The sequence below is a fragment of the Ambystoma mexicanum genome, chromosome 13 (assembly GCF_040938575.1).
Source record: "Ambystoma mexicanum isolate Mex_15411 chromosome 13, UKY_AmexF1_1, whole genome shotgun sequence".
In the NCBI taxonomy this organism is placed as follows: domain Eukaryota; kingdom Metazoa; phylum Chordata; class Amphibia; order Caudata; family Ambystomatidae; genus Ambystoma; species Ambystoma mexicanum.
In genome coordinates this window covers 805787755-805811892 of record NC_090938.1, presented here as the reverse complement: position 1 = coordinate 805811892, position 24138 = coordinate 805787755, and the positions used below count along the sequence as shown (strand labels likewise).

Sequence of the window (24138 nt, the reverse complement as noted above, 5' to 3'; positions counted from 1 at the left end):
TGCCTCTGGAGATCCAACAGGATGCCCATGAAGTTTCAGCAAGATTCGAAGACCGTGCACCGCACAATGCTAGAGGTCCCAGGGTATTGGGGTATTGCAGTCCCGCATGGTCGCAGCATGGCGTGGGATGGCTCATAATGCGGGTCTTGAGTCTAGTGGGTCTCACCAGGCTCTTGGTCGTTGTTTTCTGAGTACCCAGGTCGATTGGAAAGAAGGGCCAGAGCAGGTTCTGGTTACACAGCAGGCTCTCCGGTCGCTGGAAATCATCTCAGCTGCGGCTTCTTCATCTTCCTCTTCGGTTTTGGTTCCAGTGGTCTACCTCTTCAGCTTCCAGGATTGGACTTTAATGCTGGAACCCAGCCAATCAAACAGCCTTGCAACATTCAACTTGGGGGGGGGGGGGGGCAAGGGGGTTGGGGGGGGAATAGTGGCAATCCTTTCATGATAGGCAGCTTCCCAGTTTGAATTGGATTCTCCCACTTGGGCTGGAAGACAAAGGACAGCAGAGTTTTGGACTCCTCCCTTGCTTCCTGCCTTCACAGACACTCTGGAGCCTGGGCCCACAGGACTCCCGGCGAAGATTTAATAAAAATAATTTAAAAAAAAAATCACACAAAGGAATTTCCTGCCTTGGGGGTCAGGGGAAGGAACACTAAAATGGCGATAAAACAAGACAGGGACCATTTGGGTAAAATGAGCACCCTGGGGGTGTCTTTACCGGGGCTGTGCAAAAAGCCAGCGGTAAAGGTGCACTGAATTAATAAAAAGGTTCACTGCCACCAGCCATTAAAGGCAAGTTTGTCCTTGTAACATAATTGTTACATTTAAAATGAAAAAGGGGATACTCCGTCCCTCCCCAGCACTCCACATAAGGTAGGGGGTTGCTGGTCTTGCCTAATAAAATGTAAAAGGGATCCAAAGATCCTTTCTACCCTTTGGAACTGTAGTTCTCACAAGGTTAGTCAGAGAAAGTAAGGGGAGCCACTAGGGCAACCCAGCAATAGGCACTTATTGCCAAAAAGTTGTCAAAGAGAATAACTTTTAAAAGACTATGGAGAGTCTTAAAAATGACACTCCTAAAAAGTATTATTCTGTGTGGAAAACAGTTCCCACTCAGGTATAAGGAACAATAACCCACCAGTAAAAGCAAAAGGTTCTGGGGTTGACCCAGGTCAGTAAGATGTACCATTACTATGAAAGTCTTACCTAACAGATGCTTTATGGAACGCAAAAGGGTGAGGCGCTTTGCAATCATGGCTTTGGATTATTTGTCACTCCTGTTGCCGCCACTCGGCAATTAGGAAGACATCCATGGTAACCTGCGAATACATCTTGGAAACGTCAACGCACAAATCGTCCCCCAACCGAAGCTAAAATGTTCAACAGCACTTTTATCCATTAATTCCAGCAATCCAAGGATTCTTGAAAAGAACTACTGCATCAAGCGCTACACAACTACCCCACTACCCCACCCTGGGGCAGGGATTACACAGAAATGCACACATTATAAAGGCTATAACATTTGATTAATTTAATAAGCAGGCTTACTTCACCTTCCGTAAGCTTTACGAAGTGATGAACAACCAAACCGCAAAGGTGCAATTATCAAACTATCTCTTCAAGTCAACAGGGGTAAAGAAACTGTTCACACGAAACAGAGCAGAAGGCTAGAGCGGCTCACACTCAAAAACAAGCCATAGTGAGGTGATGTAGTCCTAAACCACTGCTGAGAAAAAGTCAGGAGACACATTTCATATTGAATTAGAACAATCCCCTTCCTCCTCGCTCATCCCTGACCTTCTGTCCGCAGTTGCCCGATCTCGATCACTCCTTTCCCGAGCAAACTCTTGGAGAAGTTGGCTATCTCTCAGCTTACCCTCCGCACTGAATCTGTTGGTTGTCTCCATCACCATCAGTCTGGCTTCAGAGCATCCAGAGGCACGGAAACTGCTCTTCTGAGCACCCGTGAAGTCCTGCTCTCAAATCTTGACTAACTCTCCATCTGTCCTCATCTTCCTTGACCGCTTTTCTGCTTTCGATACAGTAAACCACAACATTCTAATCTCCCATCTGCGTCAAAGCCTGGCGATGACAGAGCAGGCCCTGGCGTCGCTACCGTGCTGTCTCTCGGATCGTCCCTCCCAGGTGGAACTTCGGTCCTTTCTCTCTGCTATCACTCTCTACTAGTGGTGTTCTCCAGGGATCCAATCTATCCCCATGGGTCTTCAATGTCTACATGGCCCCTTTGGCCCACATGGTCTCTGCCTTCAATTCCAACTTTCAGTGTTATGCGGATGACGGCACTCTTTCAAGCTACCCTCTGCCTCTTCTTCCTCCTCGCTCATCCCAGACTGACTGTCCGCAATTCAGTCCTGGTGTGCTGCAAAATGATCTATGCCTTAATGCCAGTAAGACTGAGATCGCCCTCATTGGGACCCCTGCCCCTGCTTTCCCACTTCACTCTGGCCGGTCTCACTGGGTCCTGAGCCTACACCCACCGGTAAGGCAAAGATCTGGGGGTCGTGTTCAACTCCACTCTCGCCTTCTCTTCTCACATGTCAGACATCTCTAAAAGGTCCCACTACAAGCTGTACCTCCTCAGAGGTATTCTACCTTTTCTCACTTTCCAGCAGAGGCTCACCGTCTCGCGAGCCCTGGTTTGCTCTAGACTGGACTACTGGAACAGATCTTCCTACTTCTACTCTCCGACCTCTTCAACTTATCCAGAACAGAACCCCAAGAATTATCCTTGACCTCAAGCCGAGGGGCCACATCTCTCCGGTGCTGAAATCCCTCCACTGGCTCCCCGTGGCTGCAAGGATCGAGTTGAAGTCCCTCTGCATAGTCCACAAGGCCTTCTGGGGCCGGGGCCTGCACTATATACAACACTCTTCCTGAATACTTCTAGAGCCCTCCACGCTGCCGTCTCCAACTCTCTCTGGGCTAGCCGTTCCTCCAAACAGATTTGGGGGTAGATCTTTATCCTCAGTAGATGCCTCCCTCTGGAACAGCCTCCGTACCTCTCTCCGTATTGAGCCGGACCTCCTCAACTTCTGGAAACTCCTCATGACCTACACCTCTTCGCTTCCTCTTTCCCTCTCCCCTGTTAACCTCCTTTCTCTTCTCCCCAGCTTCCCCACCTCTTATCCTCCCCAACTGTGCTCAGTTTCGCTGACTGGTCGCCTGGTACACCTCCAGAGCCTCACAGGTGCCATGCTCCCCCGCCAGTCCTGCACTGGCCTCTGGGCCTCTGCCGGGGCACTACTGTTCCCTGAATACGTCCCATGAGATGGGCAACCTCTCTGCACTTAACCCAGGCCCTGATGGACTGGGCACACTTGTTCCCCCTCCCTTCCTGTCTGTGCACTTGCAGGACCTTGAATGCACTAGGCCTAGCAAGATAGTTTGTCCTGTCCTCCCTTTCTCCCTCCCCCCCCCCACGCTTGGTTGCACCTGAAACACTTGTGCATAGGCGCATTAGAGATGACCAATCGTCAATCTGATTATTGCGAGCCCTAGTATGGTAGTTTATTGTTCTATACGTCCCTTTTCTGCTCCTCCTCCCTTCCTTCTCCCCTCTTTCTCTCCCCACTCGTCATGCACTTGGACTGACAAAGTCGTTAGACCTAGTACGGCACTTTATTGATTGTGCCCTTTCCTTCTCCTCTCGCCTTCCCTGCTGTCATGCATGTGCACTAGTAGAAATGCCTCAGGCCTATTATGCAAGTTATTTTTTGTTTGTTCATTCGGAAACTTCAAGGCCTAAGGATAACCATTGTATTCCTTATTCCCTTCCCGCCTTGAAGCACTTCACCTGTGTATGACATGCATTACTTACCCCAATAGCATTTCTGATGATTGTATCTGCTTAGATTCACATGCTGTGCATATGGTCCGACATCCAGTGGTAATCGCTGAGTATCGCATCTGGTCTTTCGAGGATCGAAAGGCGGCGTCAACATGGGCATGCTTGTAACACTATCCCATACGTGACGTGTAGTGTTTCCAAGACCCCTCACACGTCGAGGTCCCTCAGATTGTTTTTTCTGCCGTGTGGGAGCCTTATGACCAACGCGAGTACAGATAAAGAGAGAATAGTAAGATGTCCATTTTCCTTCTACTCCGAGCGGGGAAGAAGTGTGGGCGCATGTGAATCTAAGCACATACAATCAGAAATGCTATTACAGTAAGTAATGCACGTCTTCTGATGCTTGTGAATCTGCTCAAGAGTCACATGCTGTGCATAGACTAACGAGCAGTGCCCAGAGTTGGAGGTGGGGTGTGAGAAGGGACAGTAGTAAAGAGATGTCTTAGTAGCGCTTGACCCACCTGAGAATCTGACCTAGAGTGAGTAACTAGGCAGTAGTGTTTTGTAAAGGTGTGAATAGAACTCCAGGTCACTGCTTTGCAAATGGATTCGAGAAGAACATTTGCAATGAATGCTATGTATGCCCCAGTGCCCTGAGTAGAGTGTGCTCTAGGCGTGAAGGGCAGATCTCTCTTAGCAAAAGTGTAGCACAGTGTGATGCAGTTTACAGTCCACTTTGAGATGGCCGAATTAGCGTCCCCTTCCCTACCAGCCACCACTGAAACAAAGAACTGATTTGTCTTTTAGTGTTTTTGTTTTTTCCAATACGAGACTGCCCTGCGAACATCAAGTGTGTGTAGGCTTCTTTCTGCCACATAAGTGGTGTTCTGGAAGAAGGTGGGTAGGTCAATTGATTGGTTCACATGGAACTTTGAAATGAATTTAGGCACAAACCTAGGGTGAGTGCGCAAAACCACCTTATCTTTGTGAATTGTGACAACTGGGTCTAGAACTGAAAGGGCCAGTAATTCACTGACTTCTAATGGAAGTGACTGCCACTAGGGAGGCAGTCTTGTAAGCGAGGCTAGCCTTATGCATAGGTTCAAAGGGAGATCCCATCCGTGAGCTGGGTTTGAAATGGGGGAATGAAGTCTTTTAACCCCTCCCATAAATGCCTTGATCACTGGGATCTTCCACCACGTCACCTTTTGAGACGCAGTGTATGCTGAAAATGCAGCCAGGTAGACCTTCAGAGAATTAAAAACCAGACCCGAGTCCAGTAGATGAGACAGGTATAAAACAACGTGGAAAGGTGAGCAGTCAATGGGATTGATGCTCTTAGAATGGCACCAGATAAAGCGTTTCCATTTGTTGCAATAGCAATGTCTGGTGTTCAGCAAGAAAGCCTCTAAGACTATCCATACATCTCTGAGGAAGTTGGAGGTGCCCGAACTCTATGACCTCAGGAGCCAGGCCACTAAATTGAGAGTTTGCGGGCAAGGACGGAGTCTCTCCCCCTTGGCCTGTGAGAGAAGGTTGTATGGGCAAGGTAGCTTCCTCGGAGGAGAGATTGACATTGCCATCAGATGGGAGAACCAGGGATGTAGGGCCCACATATGGGCTACCAGAATCATTGTGACTGGTTCCTGGTGCATCTTGTGCACTATCTTGTTGAGTAGGGGAGTTGGGGGAAAAGTGTAGCCAAATCTCCCCGACCATGTTATCCAGAGACTGTTCCCCTTGGAGCGGTTCTGGGGGTGCCTGGAGGTCTAATCTTGGCATTGTGCTTTCTCCAGAGTTGCGAACAAGTCGATCTCTTGGAAGCGGCATTCTGCGAAGACGTTGCAGAGGATGTCTTTGTGTAATTTCCATTCGTACACTGTGGGTAGAGGGAAGTCTCTGCTGAGCACGTCGGCCAGAAGATTGAGTTCCCCTGGAACGTGTTGAGACAGGAGGCACATACCGTGCCTGAGAGCCCACTTCCAAATGTTCTGGGACAGTTTGGATAGCTCTGGAGAATGTGTGCCCCTTGTTTGTTCAGGTACTACATGGCCGTGGTGCTGTCCATGACGACCAGTACTGTCTTTCCCTGAAGTTGCGTCTGAAAAGCTTTTAGGGCCTTGAACACTGCCAACAACTCCAACAGGTTTATGTGGTTGGACGTTGTTGCTGGGTACCAAACGCAGTGCACTATGTGATGGAGGTGAGCCCCCCACCCTGTCAGTGATGTGTCCGTAGTGAGAGTGGCTTCTACTGCGGAGGTTGTGAAGGTCTTCCCCTTCAAGAGATTTTCCCTCGACCACCAATGCAGACAGAGAACAAGGGCTGCCGAGACAACCACCAGATATTCCCAATATACTGCCTGTGCAGGTGAGTCGCTACTACCGCCAGTACCTTTGTAAATACCCTTGGGGCTGAGGCAATGCCGAAGGGAAGGACCTTGAACTGATAGTGTTGGTCCTCCATCATGAACCTTATGTATTTTATGTTTGCTGGCAGCATTGAAATATGAAAGTATGCATCCTTCATGTCCAATGTTGCCATGCAATCCCCCTGTTTTACTAGAGGGATTACCTCTTGCAGTGTTGTCATGAGAAACCTGTGGTTTGACAAATTTGTTTGCTGGGTGCAAGTCTAGCACAGGGCGCATGGTGAGATCCTTTTTGGGTACAAGGAAGTACACTGAATAGATAACCTTGTTTACCTGTAGAACGCAGACGACTTCTATCGCGCCCTTTTCTTGCAGGATCTCAACCTCTTGTAGTAGGCTATTCAGATGTGCTCTGGTGACAATCGTTTGGACGTTGGTGGCCGGTATCAAGGTGGTCAGCTGAGCTCTATACAATAACCGTGGGTGAGGGTCTTGAGCATCCACTGACCTGTGGTAATTCCCTCCCATGCATAGAAGAATGTTATCCGTCCCCTGACCGGGGAGACATGGGAGGGGACCCGGATCGATAAGTAATTTTTGATTTGAGGCCAGGGAGCCTCTTGGGGTGGTGCTTCTACACCTTCTTTGGCCACAGCACTTTCCCCTTGGTTGATAAGGCTTGAGGCAGCTGCCCCCTGTCCTGAGCACCATGACGTATTTCCCGTTCTGTACGGATTGTGCAGGGAATGTGGCCACGATGTCCGTGAAAGAAGGGGCGAGAGCTACCCCCTCGCTGATGATAGGGTCTCCGTTATCTGGCTTAGTGACTTCAAGGTCTCATGTTACTTTTCTGCAGCCTCTAAAGCCTCATCCACCGCCTTTCCAAACAGGTTAGATTCTTCTACTGTCCTGTTAATGAGGGATGCCTGTGTTCCCGGTTTGAATCCGGATTTTTTCAGCCATGCGTGCCTTTTCAAAAACGTACCTTGGACCAGTGTTCGTCCTGCTGTCTCTGCAGCATCCAGTGTGTTTAAGAATGTTTTGATTCACCTGCCTCTCCTCTGACACAACCACCAGCATGCGTGATCGTGTTGGCTCTGGGACTTCCTGCAGGCCTTCTTGGAGCAGGTTCCACTGGATGTCGCTGTAACTAGCCAACAATGTGGTATTGTTAGATATCCTAGTGGAATAGGCTGCTGCTGTTGTAATGCGCTTCCCCAGGGCATACAACTTCTTGCAGTCCTTGTCCAGCAGTGCCTCGGCCGTAGACAAGGGTACTCCTGCTCTCTTCCTAGTCGTTACCACCAATAGGGAATCGGGAGTGGTATGTTCCCGGATGTAAAATGGGTCTGTAGGCGAGGGGTGAAAAGGTTTCTCGACCCATGGGTTTACTGCCCTTGTTTGTGGAGTCAGCAAAGAGGGGGCGATATGCCATTTGATGAGTTTAACAGGAGTATTGCCTGACTTGCAGGTGGTTTCTCTTTCAAAATATCCTCTACGAAGCCGTTGTCTTGCACCGCCTCTTGATTGGCAATCTGAAAGTGTTCAGCTGCTTTTTTAAGGGTAGCACTGAATGTCATTGATGGGAGATGCATGTCTTATAGGGGGTGAAGCGGACCTCATCACCCCAATCCGGGACCTGGTCTATAGGCTTCTCAAAGGGAACCTCCCCCTGATCATGAGGGTCCTGAGGAATCTCCTCTGATTCTGTTAGATCAAACACCTCTTCATGAGGATTGTGGCTGGAGGTCCTTTGAAGTTTAGTCATAGTAGGATAGCGGTCTTCTTCTCTAGGCCTTTTAGGGGCGATGCATTTTTCTGAAAAGTCCCCAAACTTATATGGTTTGTTCATGTACCCCTCAAACCTGTCCCTGGTCCATAAGGATGACCCATAGGAGTATGGAGGGGTGGAAGGGCTCTTGATTTGATTTTGATTTTTTACATTTGTAAAGCGCACCAAACGAAATTAACCGTATATCGGCGCAGATGACACAACTAAAGGTAGATGCAAAAATGGAAAAGGATCCCAGATGAAATAGGACCATCTACCTAAAAAGGAAGGTCTTCAGTGCCTGGCGAAATGGAAGAAGTGAGCTCATAGTTCTTAGTGATAGCGCCAAAGAATTCCACAACCTGGGACCAAAGACGGAGAATCTTCTGTCACCTTTGGTTCTAAAAGCCAAATGAGGGATGGTTAAGGTGCGTCTATCGCAAGATCGCAGTTGTCTCGTGAGTTGATATGGCTGTATTAGCTCTTGGAAGTACAAGAGAGCAATGCCATTAACACATTTATAGACAATACAGGCTGTCTTGAATTTGATGCGATCATCGACTGATAGCCAGTGTAACTTTCGGCGAAAAGGTGAAACATGATCAGTTTTCCTCAGCCTAAATATCAGTCTGATGGCCGCATTTTGAGCCTTCTGAAGCCGCTTGGTAGGAATACCCAACAATTGACTATTGCAATAGTCTAAGTGGGCACTGGTAAGAGCTCCTACCACAGATGCGTGATCTTTGGTTGATATGTAGGGAAGTGCTTGACGTAGGATTCGGAGGACGAAGTGTACTGCTTTGGTCTTAGCTCCCAACTGAGCTTCACAGCCCAGGTCTTCTTGCCACATACAACCCAAATTATTTACTTTGGATACAAATTCTAAACTCTTGCCCAAAAGTAATGCAATAGGCAGCTTCTTAGCTGCTATCAACTGATTTTTTGGTCCAAATGGAATCAATTCAGTTTTAGCAGCATTGAGTTGCAAGTCCTCTTCTGGAGGACTTGTGTCCTTAGACCGTCGAGCCTTGTCTGATCAGTTTGGTGCTGGTGCCCTTGTGGCTTGAGTGCCCGGACGCATGCTGCCTAGACGGATGCGGGGAGGGCAGCCAACCCTGTGGATCGGTGGGTTCCGTCGAAAGTATCAGCGTACCCGTTGGTGTCTTTGGCCAACCTGACTAGTCCGTCAAGGAGGCGCATGGGGTTGTGTGCTTTCCTTTAAGTAATGTGTGTGCGTCCTTGTCGCCGGAGTGTACACTCCCCATAGCAGAACCGGTGGCCTGCCAGCCGGGGATGGACGCCTCGGAGTGTGGCTGCTCCAAAGATAGGTCAATGGCCTCCATGTCAGAGCCATGGCTGTGGCTCACTTCCTCGCCACTCAAGGCGCCTGCGGCAGAGCTACTCCCGGCCTGCTGCATGGCATAGGACACCCACCGGTTTACTTGCTGTTATTTTATCGTCTTAGGACGTAAAGGCTTACAAGACCGACAGGACTCCTCATTATGATCTCGAGGTAGACACTTATTAGACCTCTGGTGTGTCTCTTTCCAAGGGTACTTGCCATTGCAGGAAGGGCAAGATTTAAAAGGTGTCCTTTCCATAGCTCAGGTTAATATCGACAGCACAAGCAGAAGGGAAAAGAGGAGAGAAGGAAATGCATTCTTGAAAAGAAACAGAGCCGCAGACCCCCACTCTCCCTACTGTGTAGGCTGGGCCGGAGGGCCGAGGTAACGCGGTCAACAGCGTCGACCGGAGCCCCAGCCGCCGAAGTCTGGGGTTGTCTTCTGCAGTCTTTACCGTTGGGTGTGAAGTAGTCGTCGTGAAGGGGACAAATATTAAATGACCGGAGGTCGTGGACAGAGATATATATTAGCAATTTTTCAAGCTCCACATAAGGAGACCAGATAGCTGGGTGGAAAAATACAATCTGAGGGACCGCGACACGCGAGTAATCTTGGGTACAGCACACGTCACATCGGGGATAGTGTTACAAGCACGGCCTTGTCAACGTCCCCTTTCGATTCTCGAAAAACAAGATGCAATAGTATGCGATTACCACTAGATGTGGGACTATATGCACAACATGCGACTAAGCAGATTCACAAGCATCAGAAAAGGACTTTGCAAATAAACAAATTACAATTTCCTGGAAGAAAGGGGATGAGCCAAATCACAATTTAAAAAGTAAGCAGCGTTCCTTTGTGGACCTGCAGATCGACGGATCTAGAAAATCCTTGTCCCACAAAAATAAAAATCATACTTTAAGATTTAATCAAGCACCCCCCAACACATGTAAACACAATTCAAGATTACACTATGTAAGAGATCCAAGTTATTGAGAAGAAAAGACAATTTTTACAGCCAATTGTTATTTAAGTGAACAAAAAAAAAAAGACCACCAATGGGACGTTGGAAACATCCAGGATACATGTGGCGCATTACAAAATACCAAATAAAGAAATTAAGAAAGCAATACAAGTCCAGTGAAGGCGGTAAAAGGAGCAGCAAGATGATCACTCAAATTATATAACAGATTTTAGGCTGAAATTGCAAATATTACCAGTACTTCACAGCCGCAATTTAGGCAAAGATTTAAGACGGATGTTGGCGATAAGGAAATCTAGGGAAACCTGCAACAGACTACGGAATCATTATATACTGGAAGGTCACACAAAATAATTCACATTTTTAGAGATTAAATCGCTATACAACATCAGAAGGGTGCAAGTAAGAATTACATTGCATGTAAAAATAGTTTAGAAGCTGGCAGAGTGGCATGCATGACCAGGCCGAGTGATTGGACAGACACCTGCGTGAACCTCTAGCAAGAAGCCGACTAATGTTTTAATAACCCACAGTGCAGGCTCATCTTCTGGTACACTTTATGACCAGTGTGCCCATTTATCGGTAACATGAAGAACACCTCCTTGCAGTTAACCCTTCAAGTTCCTATGTATGTCAAATGGGTCACGTGTGGATGGAAGTGGAGTCGCAAAATATATTACAGGTAAGTAAAAGGTTTCCTTTGAAGTGTGATTATTATAGTTTTGTGTACTGGCAGAGTACAAACCATCACCATCTAAGCACACTCTTAAATAATTTAAGGAACATTGCTGTTGTCTAAATGATGCCTAAGGAGCTGTTCTTCTTGCTGCAAGATATTTCATATGACAGCTTCAGAAGATGTTCTTCCTGTAGTGGTGTGTGCTTTTGGCTTACCTTTCAACTGACCTTATGTTAGCAAAGAGCATAGCAAACACATTCTAAGAACCACCTCTGCAACATACTAGCCTGGCCTTTCATTGGCTCTCCAAACAGAAAACAGTTTTAATTGTGTAAAATGTTTAATTAATTTCAAGCATCCAAAATGTATTAACTCCTTTTTGCAAGTGATGGGAGGATTAGAAAAAGGAGAAACTTGTCGGCTGTGCACAAAGGAGAAACATTAATTAAGCAAGAGCTCCTAACACAGTCCTATTTTTGGTTCTAGGTGTTTCTAGCAAGAAATTAATTTGCACACCATTCTAAAGCAGTAGAAAAAGAACGTACCCATCTCCCAAAGATTGTTCTTTAGTTCAACATTTGTACAATGGCCTAAGGGGTGGGCACTTTAGGCAGGTGAAAATTACATTTAGCTCCCATGCTGGTGTTAGAGTTCTTGTTGGTGGAGCAGTTTGTGTAATTATCTCCAAAAAAAGCACACCTTTCCAAGTGGTTTGCTGCCGCTTCACCCATCCTTTTCCCGGTGTCCCTTTTATATTTCTACTCAGACTGTGGTCCGATTATCCCTGGCGCCGAGACAAGCCACACATCGGACAAGTTTCTACCTACCGAACACTATGGTAGGGATTGACGCAGTATAAAACCAGAGTAGCAATGACAGATTAAAAAAATATGATCCTGTTGCCGGGGTTTTCAATATGCTGCCAGAAAAACTCTAATAAAGGAGGGTTGGCCCAAACATTGATGTAGCAAGGAGTATATCCATTCCATAAACTGCATTGCTGCTCACAGGCACCAAATAGCAACTCTCTTCTTACTGCTGAGGTAATCTGGGCTACTCTGGATTATGTATGTATAAAGGTACTACATTAAATGTTCTCCAAGAGCGCAGCATTATTGCGGCCAATCTGTGTACTCCAACTTGTGCGGCAGATCATTACCCTTGGTTAATAGATTGGTGTGTTAGGTTCAGTTTCATCTAGTCCGCATTAATGCCACGATGCTCCAGGGCCGATGAGTGCTTTATAAATTCAAATAAATAAACGCCATCTGCAATCACTTCCTCTTGTGAACCACCCGTGCAGAATTAAACCCCTTTCACATATAAATCCACACACTGTGGTGGTCTTTTTCTCTTGATGTTTACATTAGTCATTCAAAGCAAGGTAACACATAATATTCACATGATCTGGTTTCAGCCCTGTTGGCAAGGCTTCTTTCTATCCTTAGTTAGAGAAAAGTGTTGGGGACACATCCAATGCTCCAGAGGAGATTTCAAGTGGGATATTTTGCACCCTGTTTTTTAAAGTTCGGCGTAAAATGATTAGGAGAGTCAGGAAGTATTTTCCATTCCCAATGGGAGTAATTTATACAGAAGTAAAAAGGTTTCAGCTGTAAAATAGAAACGTTTTTGTAATAGATATTTCTTTGCACCTAGTAAATAATTCATGCACATTAAAAGTACACGTTTACCTCTTCCCGTGGCACAACGTGTACTACTGGTCAAGCCTAGCCATGCGTGTGCTACCCTATTTTTGGTTGGGAGTATAGTAGGTTCACTCCGTATTTTTCATTTATGATTGTGTTTGACTATTTTTAGGAGTAAAAGTGGCCTATGCACTCCTCATCTGTAGGGCTGGGTCCATCTAATCAAACAAGCCCAGCCTGATGTATTCCTGGCCTGCGGCGCTTTCATCATAGTATTAGAAACAGATCAGTTCCATTTAGAAAGGCCTCACAGATCACCCCCCATGAATCACATTACCCAAGTTCTTATCTGGTAAGCAGAGTGTTGGTTTGGGGAATTTTCATATGAACTAGGCTGACAAGGTTGGAGTTCTCGTGAATGGTTGCCTATTGATTCAAGTTCTGTTCTGGTTTTGTGCTGGTGCCAACTGATACAGCTGGTCCAGTGTTTGATTGTTTGGTTGCAGATTTTGGCGAGAGCTTTTGCTGTTGTGATTTAGCTAGAGTGGGTTCTGGGGAGTGTGGCTCCTATTATTCTGACCTTAGAAATGGGGTTGTCCGTTCATGGAATTTGCGAGGGGCGGTTCCCTCTGGTGAAGGTTACTGCTGTGGGTGTTGGCTGAAGATTTTGTGCTGGTCCCATGAGGAGTTGGTGAATAGCGAGGTTTTCAGCTATTTTATGAAGGTCGGTTGTCCTTTGCACTGCATAGGTGTTGTGGCAGTGAATACCTAAGGGGAAATGAAGAGGATCCACCTTTTATTCTGGGTGAAGGTGGGCACTGTTACTACGGCATGGTTGTGTGTGGATAGCGACGCTTTGTCAGTTGATTCAAAATAATTTGCTTTTGATAGATTATAGGCCTTGGACGTGCAAGGTGTGGTGGGCAATGCACAGGGGTAAGTGCATTTCTTGGTTGATTTGGTGGAGTGTTTGTATCTTAGACTTCAGGGAAGTCCAGTGGCCACGTTCGGGACTCTTTGAAGTCTGGTCAGTAGGTAATCCTGAAGCCCCAAGTAAAGGGTGTTGGGGTACTATATTCTTGACAGTAGTTTATTAGCACATCCACTGACATGGTTCTGTACGTGAAGGTCAAGTAGAGCATTAAGCAAGAAGCAGCTCCTTACAGGGGCTCTAACCTCCAAGTGCAAGGTCATGTAGGACCTGTGTTAGAGTTCCAGAGATTTTGAAAAGGAGGCCCAAGACATTGGATCATTTGTGTACACCACCTGTGACCTGCAGTGATGGGACCTGTGTTCTTTTTGTCCTGTATCAGAAATTAAGTGGTTCCTTTCAATACAGAGTTCACAACTCTTTAGTAAGATCTCATGGCCCATCATATCAAAAGTTGCAAATGTCCAGCAGGATGAGCAGACTCAAACGGTCATCTCATGTTTTTGGGACATTTCATATTGGGCACAGTGTGGATTTGGTACGTCTGAATCCATGGTGCAGCTCCTTAAGGAGATGTTTTTAGACATATTCCCTTAGCTGTTCGTGAATAAACTCTCAATTTTAGGGGCGAGCGCTGTTTTGGAGGTTTGTGGGTGGTTGGCTGTGTCATTGGAATCTACTCTAGGTTTGAGCAGGAGCTTAAAAGGCTGTTTTGAAGGCATGAGGCTCACCCCTAATTCGATGGAGGAGTTCTGAAAGGCTAGGGAGGAGTATGCTAGCGCCAGTTGCTGTTATTGCCTTTTAGACGCTGGTCCTCCGAAGATGCTGCCGGATTGCTGGCATTGACCATGGTAATGACATCCTGTGTTGAGAAGAGGCTAAAAGCTTTCTATATTGGGATAAGTGGTTTCCCTTGGTGCGCTTTCTGTTGTGGGCATTGGTGGAGGTGGCTCTTTCCTCTGGAGGTCATCCTGGATTTGCTGCTGAAGTGTCTGTTATGGTTTTGGTGCTGTAGCAATTTTCGCTCCAGATATTTCGACTCTCCAGTCTTCTTTTGAGACTATGACGTTTGTGTGAAAACCGATTGGCAACTGCATTTTGTGAGAATTTAAAGGGGTTCATAGAGGCCAGAATATTAATGATGCTAGTTATCCAGTTGTGGATATCTTAAGTAGATTGTCTGATTTTCGATCAAACCCTGAGGTATGGATGCTTAATGATTTTTCAGCAGGATATCCAGCAGGGTAGTGCCTTGGTGAAGATGTTGAAAGGGGTGGAAAGTGATCTCCCCTGGGTAACATAACTGGGGAGGAAACGGTGGTAAAGTTCTTGTTGTAGAACACACCGTCCAATGTGGGACCATCTGCATGGGTCGGGACTTTATGAGATGTAATGGCTCAAGGATTGCAGCGTGATGATGGCTTTGTGGTGTACTTTTCCAGACAGAAATTGTTATTTTGAAATATTGAGAAGTGCTGGTGATTATCGAAAGGTTGGGGCCCACAGCCATCAGGTTGTCAGAGAAAGGTTGGTTGTATGGCGGTAGTCTGCATACGAGAAGGAAGCTTGGTGTGTACATATATGATGTGGAGAAGATTAAAAGCAATTAAGTTTGCAGTCAAGGATGCCGTCAGATGGTTCATTATTGAGAGTGGACTCGTGACTAGTTTTTTGAGAATTGCATTTTTTTTGCCCTTTAAAAATGGGAAGGGTTAACTCACCCACCCCCTCCAAACACCCAAATAAGTTCCTCGCTGTCCCTTTGGCATCCCTCCCCTTCCCCACTTTGTTCACCTTGTATGCCGCCTTCCCAACTAACACATACATTTCCTTTCCCATCGCTGCTTTTCTTAATGGTAAGGTCAAAATTATGGGTTATCAATTAATTTGTGACTGTACACGTCTCTTGCAGACCTGCCATGTTGAGCGGATCTAGCAGTTTACACATCAAAAGGTAGGGAAACATCTGCCCTGCAGTGACACAGACACTGCTTCCACAGAACACACTTGATGATACAGGCACATTGCTTCTAACACACCTGCCCTGCTGGTCCGGATACTTCTGTTTGCAGTAAGACTCAAGTGACGCATATACTTTCTCCCGCAGCAGCTCCACCTCCCCGGGATTCGAGAGCCCCTTGGCATCTATGGGGAAAAAAGAAAAGTATCAGACTCGTCTCAGTAACTGGACACACTCCACCTCGTAGGAGAGATGCAGTGTGAAAAAAGCTGCACTGAACCACACCAGACCGAGGGTCTTAGGGGACTCTGGTGAGCATCAGGGAACAACAAGAGAGTTTGGGGGGCTGCAGGGCAAGACGGGTAGAGCAACCTGAAAGTGATTCAGGGGCATAACAAAAGGGGCCTGCGGTGTAGGCACACCAAGGGTGAAGAGGGACCAAAAATGGACCACACAGTTGACGACGAAGGTGAAGGTAGTCCTGGCCTGGTGGATCTCGCAGAGGCAGACCTAAGGGACACTCAGGAGTGGGTAGAGGCTCTAGGATTTACTGGGGTGGGGCCTTAGGTCTGGGGCACTGGCAGGAGGGTCATCTGAGGGACTCGCTCAGGGGTAGGCCCAAGGAACCTACAGGGTGAGGAGGAGGATAGAATAGGGGGAGGCGATTTCCAAAGGTGAGGCCAGGGCCACACAGAAGGAAGTGGTCTCACAAAAAAACATGTACTGAAACGCATAACAGAAAGCACAAGCATTAGTAGTTCCTTCCGTATGTGAATGTACTAGGCACCTGAGAGGGGCAGGAAGGACAGTGAATGAGTTATAAGACTGTATGACTTCTACCTGGGTTGAAGAGGATGATCGCTCGAAGGCAACCAAGTTCCGTCTTGTCCATCCGCATGTCCCTCATTTTCGAGACAAGCTCAGTCAAAACTCTGGGGAGATAAAAATGATATCAGATGCTTACACAAGTGCACCGTTCCACTCCTCTCCCTTGCAGGCTTTCTGTAAACCTCTGGCTAGATTTGCAGTTTCCCAATGTGCCACTTACTTCCTGCGAGTAGCAGGACAGTTCCAGGACTAGAAACATGGCTAGGAAATAAACATGCAATATTGTAACATGGATGCATAGGAGGCAGGGACTTTAGGGATTTCCATACAGCGGGGTCATGTCACGATGCTCAATATGGAGAAGCAATGCTGTCTGCATACTTAGATGGGAGGCAGAATGGTGCAAAAGCTGCGCCTCTAGAGCCCTTACCGGTCGAAGATGGCACCCACTCCAGCACTGTGAGCGCTGTTCCGATGGACGTGGAGGCCTGTTGCCAGCAGAATGCCGTCTTTGACTGAGATCGATCGGTGGGAAAAGGAGGCAATGAGGAGCTCGTTCCAACCTGCAAAAAATGGAGAGTGGGGTATGAGAGGAAGACCAGGGAGGTGAGACAGACACAGGGAAGAATGTGGTACGGTGGAGGGGAAGAGTAAGGCCATGAAACACTTATTAGACAGAAAGCAAGAGTGTGGTATTAGGGATACAAGGGTTCAGGTGTTGATTCAGTGATAGAAGGCTCATAACAAAGGGCAGAAACCCCTAGATCGGGCATAAAGAAAGGACACAGGAAAGGAACACCGAGATCCAAATAGAAGGAATAAACAGCATAACCAATAGGAGCCCGGAAAGAGCAACAAAGGCGAGAGGAAGGAGTCAGAGATTGTTGGCATCTGGCAGTATTCTGACTGTTGTTGTGGAAGAATTTTATTTTAGGGCTTCTTTTGCCAAAGTTTGTGCCCCACCTATTTATTTGGAAGGTTTTTTTTTCTTTACCTTTTTTTTTACTATCAGGAGGACTGTTGACCATATAGAGTACCAAGGGCAGCACAGCGAGAAAATTTTGCCGCTAACAAGGAGGAAATGGGGGGCTTTTTAAGCCCTCCATTTGCTTCCAGGGTGAGTCCACTCTCAGCCTATGTCTTGGGGAGTAGGCCGGTGGCATCTTTAGTATTGTTTTGCTATACCAGGTTTGTAGCCATTTTTACTGCCATAGTAGCCAAATAAAATATATAGTGGTCATTTGGGTACCAAGGCATTTTTATGGCCTACCCCAAGCCATATTGGGCTGTGTGGATCACCAGAGATGACCAAAAAGGCATTGCGGACGGACTCTTCCAGAGTCAACAAAGTCCCGAGCGGAGTTTGATCCAGTTTGAACTGAGTGTTGGTGAGTGAATCCATAAAGGTATGGGCGTGCCCAAGTGTTGGGAAGTTTGGTTGGCTGTCAAAACTGTAATGATACATGCATGTGAGTTTGTGCACTGGCTTAGCCAGCCCCTGGCTAAATGTGCATATCAGTGGGAAACCATGTACATTCCTCAGATCGTTTGACTTACCTGTCAAATCTGCGGGTGAGATGGATGACACTGAAGCTGTCGTAACCTGCTCTACTGAATGGGAAGTGTTATGCCTCTGCTGTGCTGAAAGACACTGCTGGGCTCTTCTACAGCTTCCCTTCAGTCTGGCTTGCTGCAATCTCAGCAGCTGGAGACTCTCCTGTTCTTGTTGGACTTGGAGGTGAGGGATCCGGTTTCCTTGCTGGAGCCCCGAGAGACTTGCTGTTACTCCACCTGATCTCTGCTCGCGGTGGGATGGATTGGTGCAGTTTCCTGCGGTCTGGCTGAGCCTTTGTTTCCCCATGAGCAGTCGGTGACCCTTGCTGGTTCCTGTTCATTGAGCCTTTGTTGCTGCTGCAGTGCTCTCACCACGAGATACTGTGGGCAAATCCCCCTTTGTCTGGATCATGGGGTCTGGGCTTCATCTGCACAGGGAACTTGAGTCCCCAAGTACTTCCTTGAGGGCGAAGGCAGCGCTGACCACCTCCACCGTAGGCCTTGGAACGGCGGACCTCAGGTGCTGGTGGTACAATGAGGAGAAATCTTTCGATCTGCCTGACTTTCCTCTGGAGCAGCGAACGGAAGAGCAGTGTTGCTGGAGCGTGCCCAGGGCACGGGCCGTCTCTGTATCCGCCTGGATGACCTGCAGGGATTCGTCGACAAACTTCCCAAAGAGGTTATCCCAGTCGAACAGCATGTCCAGTACCCTCGCCTGAACCTCCTGGCAGAAATTTGCGGCCTTCAGCCAGCCTTGACGACCGAGGCAGACACTGTTCCCCCATCTGCCGGAACCCTGTGTCGGTGATATCCAGAGCCATTGTGATGGCATGGTCCGAAGCCACCTCTCCTTCCTGGAAGAGGGCGATTGTCTCCATCCGCTTGTTGTCGGGGAGGAACTCCAGAATCGGGCCCAGCTTGTACCACAGCTCCCGGTCATGCCTGGACAGGATCGCCAGTGCATTGGCCGCCTTCATGGTTGAGTCTGCAGTGTAAATAACCTACCTTCCGATGCTGTCCAACTTCTTCCCCTCCCTGTCTGGAGGGACAGAGGACGAGGAAGGGTTAGACAACCTTTTCCTCGCGGCTACCGAAACGTCAGAGTCTGGCGATGGTTGCGACCGTAGTCACCTGTGTAAGAACTCCAGCACATTTTCTCTAGCCTATCCCGCTTGGCCGGGGCCATGCAGGGGTTCTTCAAGAGGGCCAGTCCCTCCTCCCACACGTCATACAGAAGGGGTGCTGCCATGATGGTCTTCCTTTTGGCCTTGCGCCTCTGGTACAGAAGCTTCTTGTCTCCTCGGGCGTAAACTCGAAAAGCTCGGAAGCTTTGGGGACCATGGAATGAAACAACCCCACTTCGTCCGGTGGGGATGCCCTCAGCTGCAGAGATCCACCCACCGTAACGATATCGTCATCAGTCATCGATGTGTCCGGGTCCACCAGGGGAGGGCACCCGACACGGATGTGGAGGCAGGTATGGGGGCGTCGGATGACGCTTCCTTATCTTAGCAGGAGGCTGATCGGGGGCCACAGGAACCAGGCCCTGCGGCATCCTTTTCTGGATTTCAGATACCAAAGTGTGCAGGATCGATAGGATGTCCAGGGATATATCCCTCAGTGGAGCTGGCGTGATCGGAACACTAGGCCCTGCACCATCATCGTCCACCACGTCCTCGTGGACAGTGTGTAGGGACTCCAGGTCCTCGTCTTCCATGGCCTGTGGCACGGCTGTTAGGCAGAATTGCATGCAGTACCCTCTGGGACCACCACATAAAATTAGGACTACAGGTGTTAGCAAAAACCAACCTTTGGTACAAGTCTGTACTACACAGTTTGTGGTAGCAAGCTGAGCAGCCAGGCTTATCTCGAGAGGGAATGTGAGCAGCAGTACAAGAGGTTACACAGAGGTCTTACAATCACAGTGGTTCAAGTAGACACTTACACTCAAGGTTTCTTGCTAAAACACTTATTAATTGATTACACAATCATTTAGAAAACATTCCCTAGAAGGAGGCAACTTAATATTATGCACAAAAAATTCAATAGCAAACCAATACATTTCTCAACAAATTATTCTCCCCTGAAATGGGAGCAAAAAGGCATTTAAGTTACTTTCAATGGGAGTAAAAAGACACAAGTTAGCAGAATAGATCACAAATACTTTCCTTCGGCAGTGCAAATAGTTTTAGTTCACTAGAGCACTCACTCGATTCAGTTCACTAGGCCTAGACCAAAGTCAATGGACCGTGTCTTGGATAGGAAAGAGCAGTTCTTGAAGTAAACGGTAAAGTCTTTGCCAAAGTTCTCGGAAGTAGTTTGTACGAAAAAGAATCCTATGTTGGTCACAAACTGATTAGGCCTGCAATTTGGGAAAGTTCCACGAACTTTCACCGCGAGAGAGGCGCTCTCTCAATCGGGTTGGCACAGTACCTTAATATGAAGAACAAGATGCAGCAGAAGACGTCAGTTCCTGCAGATCTCACTGTACCAGAGTCTCAGTCGTGGGGACAAGAGGGAGGATGTCAGGGAACTCCTGCACTGCACGGGATCGTCGGAAAACGCTGACAAAATGGAGTCACTTCAGTTCGAGTAGCTGTAATTCAAGCACACAAGCTGGTGTCCTTCCCCCTGGTTAATCCTAAACAGCTCCGAGAATGTTATCCAGGTGGCTTACGAGTTGATTGGTCCCACCAACTCAAAGGAAGAAGTCGTCGTCAAGATGAACTTGGCAATTTGGACCTGCAGCAAGGCTTCACCGGGCAAACCAACGGTCCAGGAGTTGCAGCAGCCGGCCTCTTCCAGCTCGTCCTTGGTTCTTTCATTCCAGTGGTCGACTCTGCTTTCCAGTCCAAGAGACTCGCCTTTTAAACTGTTTTCTCCCTTTCATTACAGCCTAGCTGCCACTCACCCAGCAGGGTGGCTGTCCTTGCCAGACAGCCAGCCAATCACGCCAGAGTGCATTTGGGTCTCCTAGGAGAGTAAGCACAGGGGGTTTCGGGCAGCTCCCTCACTTCCTGCCCACCCCAGACTCTTAGGCGCCAGAGGCTGTCTTCAGTCCTGAAGCCCGCCAGAGGCATAGAAACAAAGGGACCAAACCTGGTTTGGCGCGCAGAGAAACAGTAGAAGGACCTTTCCAAAAAGAAATGGCGAAAAAAGAAGACCGGTACCTTTTTAAACAAAGGGGCATAAGGCGCCATCTTGAAAAACATGGCTCCCACGATTTTTAGCTACCAGTGTTCACTTTCGGGAAAAATCATGGTAGTTCGTTGCAAAACCACTGCCACCAGCCATTTCGATAGAAAAGGGTAGCATTTGACTGCTACATGAGTTTCTAGACACGGGATACTAGGTAACCAATTTAAAAAAAAGACTAGTAAAGTCAATTTAACCTTACATTCTCTGGGAAACAGTAGATTATCCCGGAGAAGGTATTTAAACCTCTGGGAAGGCTAAAAAGACATCCCTGTGTGTCACTGCACTGAGGGTGCTGTGCAACACACAAGAAAATATGCCTATGGATCTTACAACTCCATAATCAAAGAACACAAGAATAAAACACACATCAAAATACATGAAAGAGTGGGGGAAAAGGCTCACTCTTTCCAGTTAAAATAATCCAGCAAAGTTGAGGGGTGTCTCTAAGGAGAAGGGAATTAGCACGTTTATGAGAATTCTCCCCAACAACGGCCTGGGACTTTCTCACCCCCAAACCCCTTTTTTGCACCCCGAGGGGTCAGAGCCGGGTTCAGAGAAGGCATCCTCTTCTCCGGTGTGCCAGCCAGCATTGCCACAGTCACAATGGAGGCTTCCCGCCTCGGAGGCAGGGACACTTTGGGCGCAGTAGGGGTTACCTTCACGGGGTCAGCTTTTTTCATCTTCATGATAGCAGCCGCCACCAGTTCAATCGTCGACAAAGACAACCATACAATTCTGAAATAGCTAAATTCAAACTCATAAGGAATTTTGAATTGAAAGCTCTTACTCTGCTTACTATTCCCTATGCAGATTATTTCTGAAACGTTGTATTCAAAAATCCTTTAGGAACCAACTTAAAGTGATTAAACATCAAATTCACTGTGCAGAAAAACAAAGACTAATTACTCTCCTTTGCAAAAGAGATGTTCGCAATATGTGGTCTATTCTTAGAGGCACTGTTCAATCTGACACCCTGATTACGAGTGCCTGTATCTCTGCCGAAGTGTGGCAAAATTAGATCGCTACCAAATTCCAACTACCTCTCTCCTTTAAATCCTTGCATTCAGAAATCTCAAATACCGGGTATACGGATGATTATTCCTTTTTGATTGAAGACATCACTTGGGCGAACGGACAATTGAAGAATTGTAAGGCCGCCGGGCCTGGCGGAATACCGCCCTGCATTTTTAAATCAGATCCAAAATTCTGGGCTGCTATTCTACATACTAAATTGGACTATAACTTACGGTCAAGTAATATTCCTTGTTCTTGGCGGAATGCAATCATCATTCCAATTCATAAGAAGGGAGACCCTCGCACTCCAGCTAACTTTCGCCCCATCGCCCTGATGGATTCAGCAACAAAAATGTTTTCTATTCTCCTTAAACATCTTGAAAACTATATCCTCGACAATGATATCGATTCGAGATTTCAAGTCGGCTTCAGAAAAAACATGAGCACTTCACTTAATGCATTTGTTTTCGTTGTCACAGACCGCAGAGATAGGCCCGGTTTATATGGCAGCACTAGATCCACATTTGCTGCAGTGGTAAGAGACATACTGTGGCTTAAGATGCAGAAGCTGGGTTTTCCACAGTGATTGGTACAGTTGATTTCTTTACTACATACCAACACATCTTTTCAGGTTCGAATAAATCAGGAGGGGGCCATTACTGATCACATTCCAACCAAGACTGGTGTAAAGCAAGGCAGCAATTTAGCAGCTACGCTTTTCAACGTATACATCTGTGACATGGATTCATTATGGACAGACCCTGCTATGTATCCGGCGAGAATGGGCAAACGACATCTATACTGGCAATGTTTCGCGATGACATCTTGATTGAATGAAAGCCTTTTGGATTGCAGATAAAACTTAACGCCTTTTATAACTTTGCGACTGCTCATAATTTGCAAGCTAACCCGCTGAAATCGAATATCATATTTAACAACCTAAAGCATATAAAAGAATATCAATGGAACATCTCTGGCCAATGCATTCAGCAAGTTAAATCCTTACTATATTTGTGCTACCAATTAGCTGATTCTAACTTGAAAAAGTGAAAATTATTTGTAGGAATTATGGCAAATTTTCATTAATCCCACTCTTAGATTTGTATTTGCTTAAGGTAGAGCCCACGCTACTGTATGGCCTAGACATGTGCTTAGCAAACTTAGAGGATGTCCTCAACAAAATCCAAGGACAGATGTGGAAACTGACATTGGGATTTGCCATAGCTGTTACCAATTCTATAATTCAGCAGGAGGGTGGGTCTTTGTCGGCAAGATATACATGGCGCAAGATATCAGCTTACGCCAAAATGTTGGCTCCAGCACAAAACTCTCTGTATAAAGACTTCAACGAGCTTCTGATGGACGAAAGGGTTCCATCATTGGTCGCATTTATTGTCCAAATGAAGGAAGTTTTGGTACGCATTAATTCAACACACAATTTATTGTTGGGGCTTTCGAATGTGAAACTTAAGTTGTATGAAATGGATTGGATCCACACAATCGATTCCAATCATACATTCAAGACCTACAGAATATGCCTTAATTGTAAGAAAAAGATCTGTCCGGGCTCTATATATTAAAGTTTCCATGCCCGAAGATACATTTGACTTACATGATGTTTAAAGTGAACCAGTTTCCCACTTTGGAATGTGTTCATTATAAACTTTCATTAATGGAATGCAATAAAAGATCTTGTTTTTGTCGTATTCATACCCAAGAGGAAACAATAAAACACCTAGTCTTATATTGTCCTCATTTTGAAACCAACAGACAAGACTTGTTGGGTGGTTTTTATCCAGTTAACGTTGATCACCCGACAGTCATTCTGGGAAAGGGCTGTGACAGGAGACACCACACGTCTAGTATTGGCATTGGGTAGATATCTGTCCAAACTTGAAGAAATGCTTGTGTTGTTGAACAGCACCCAATTTCAATGATTTGACTTGTAAAGCCACCGTTTATGGATGTTATAGGGTGTTATGTTTTAAAAGATTCATTCTTAGTCCTTTTTTGATCTATGGATGTTTGTAAAGGTTTCTTTGTAAACCATATA

At 46.8% G+C, this 24138-nt stretch overlaps 1 protein-coding gene across 4 annotated transcripts in view; it reads right to left on the bottom strand.

Annotated features, from left to right (window-relative positions):
- The window catches only part of RXRB (retinoid X receptor beta), a 243543-nt gene that overhangs the window by 25019 nt on the left and 194386 nt on the right, over positions 1-24138 (bottom strand). For all 4 annotated transcript variants that reach the window (XM_069635247.1, XM_069635246.1, XM_069635248.1 and 1 more), the window contains 3 exons: positions 16750-16882; positions 16332-16423; positions 15571-15676 (listed from right to left, as the gene is read on the bottom strand). In XM_069635247.1, coding sequence (XP_069491348.1) covers positions 15571-15676; positions 16332-16423; positions 16750-16882 — 331 coding nt within the window. The remainder of the gene's footprint in view (positions 1-15570; positions 15677-16331; positions 16424-16749; positions 16883-24138) is intronic.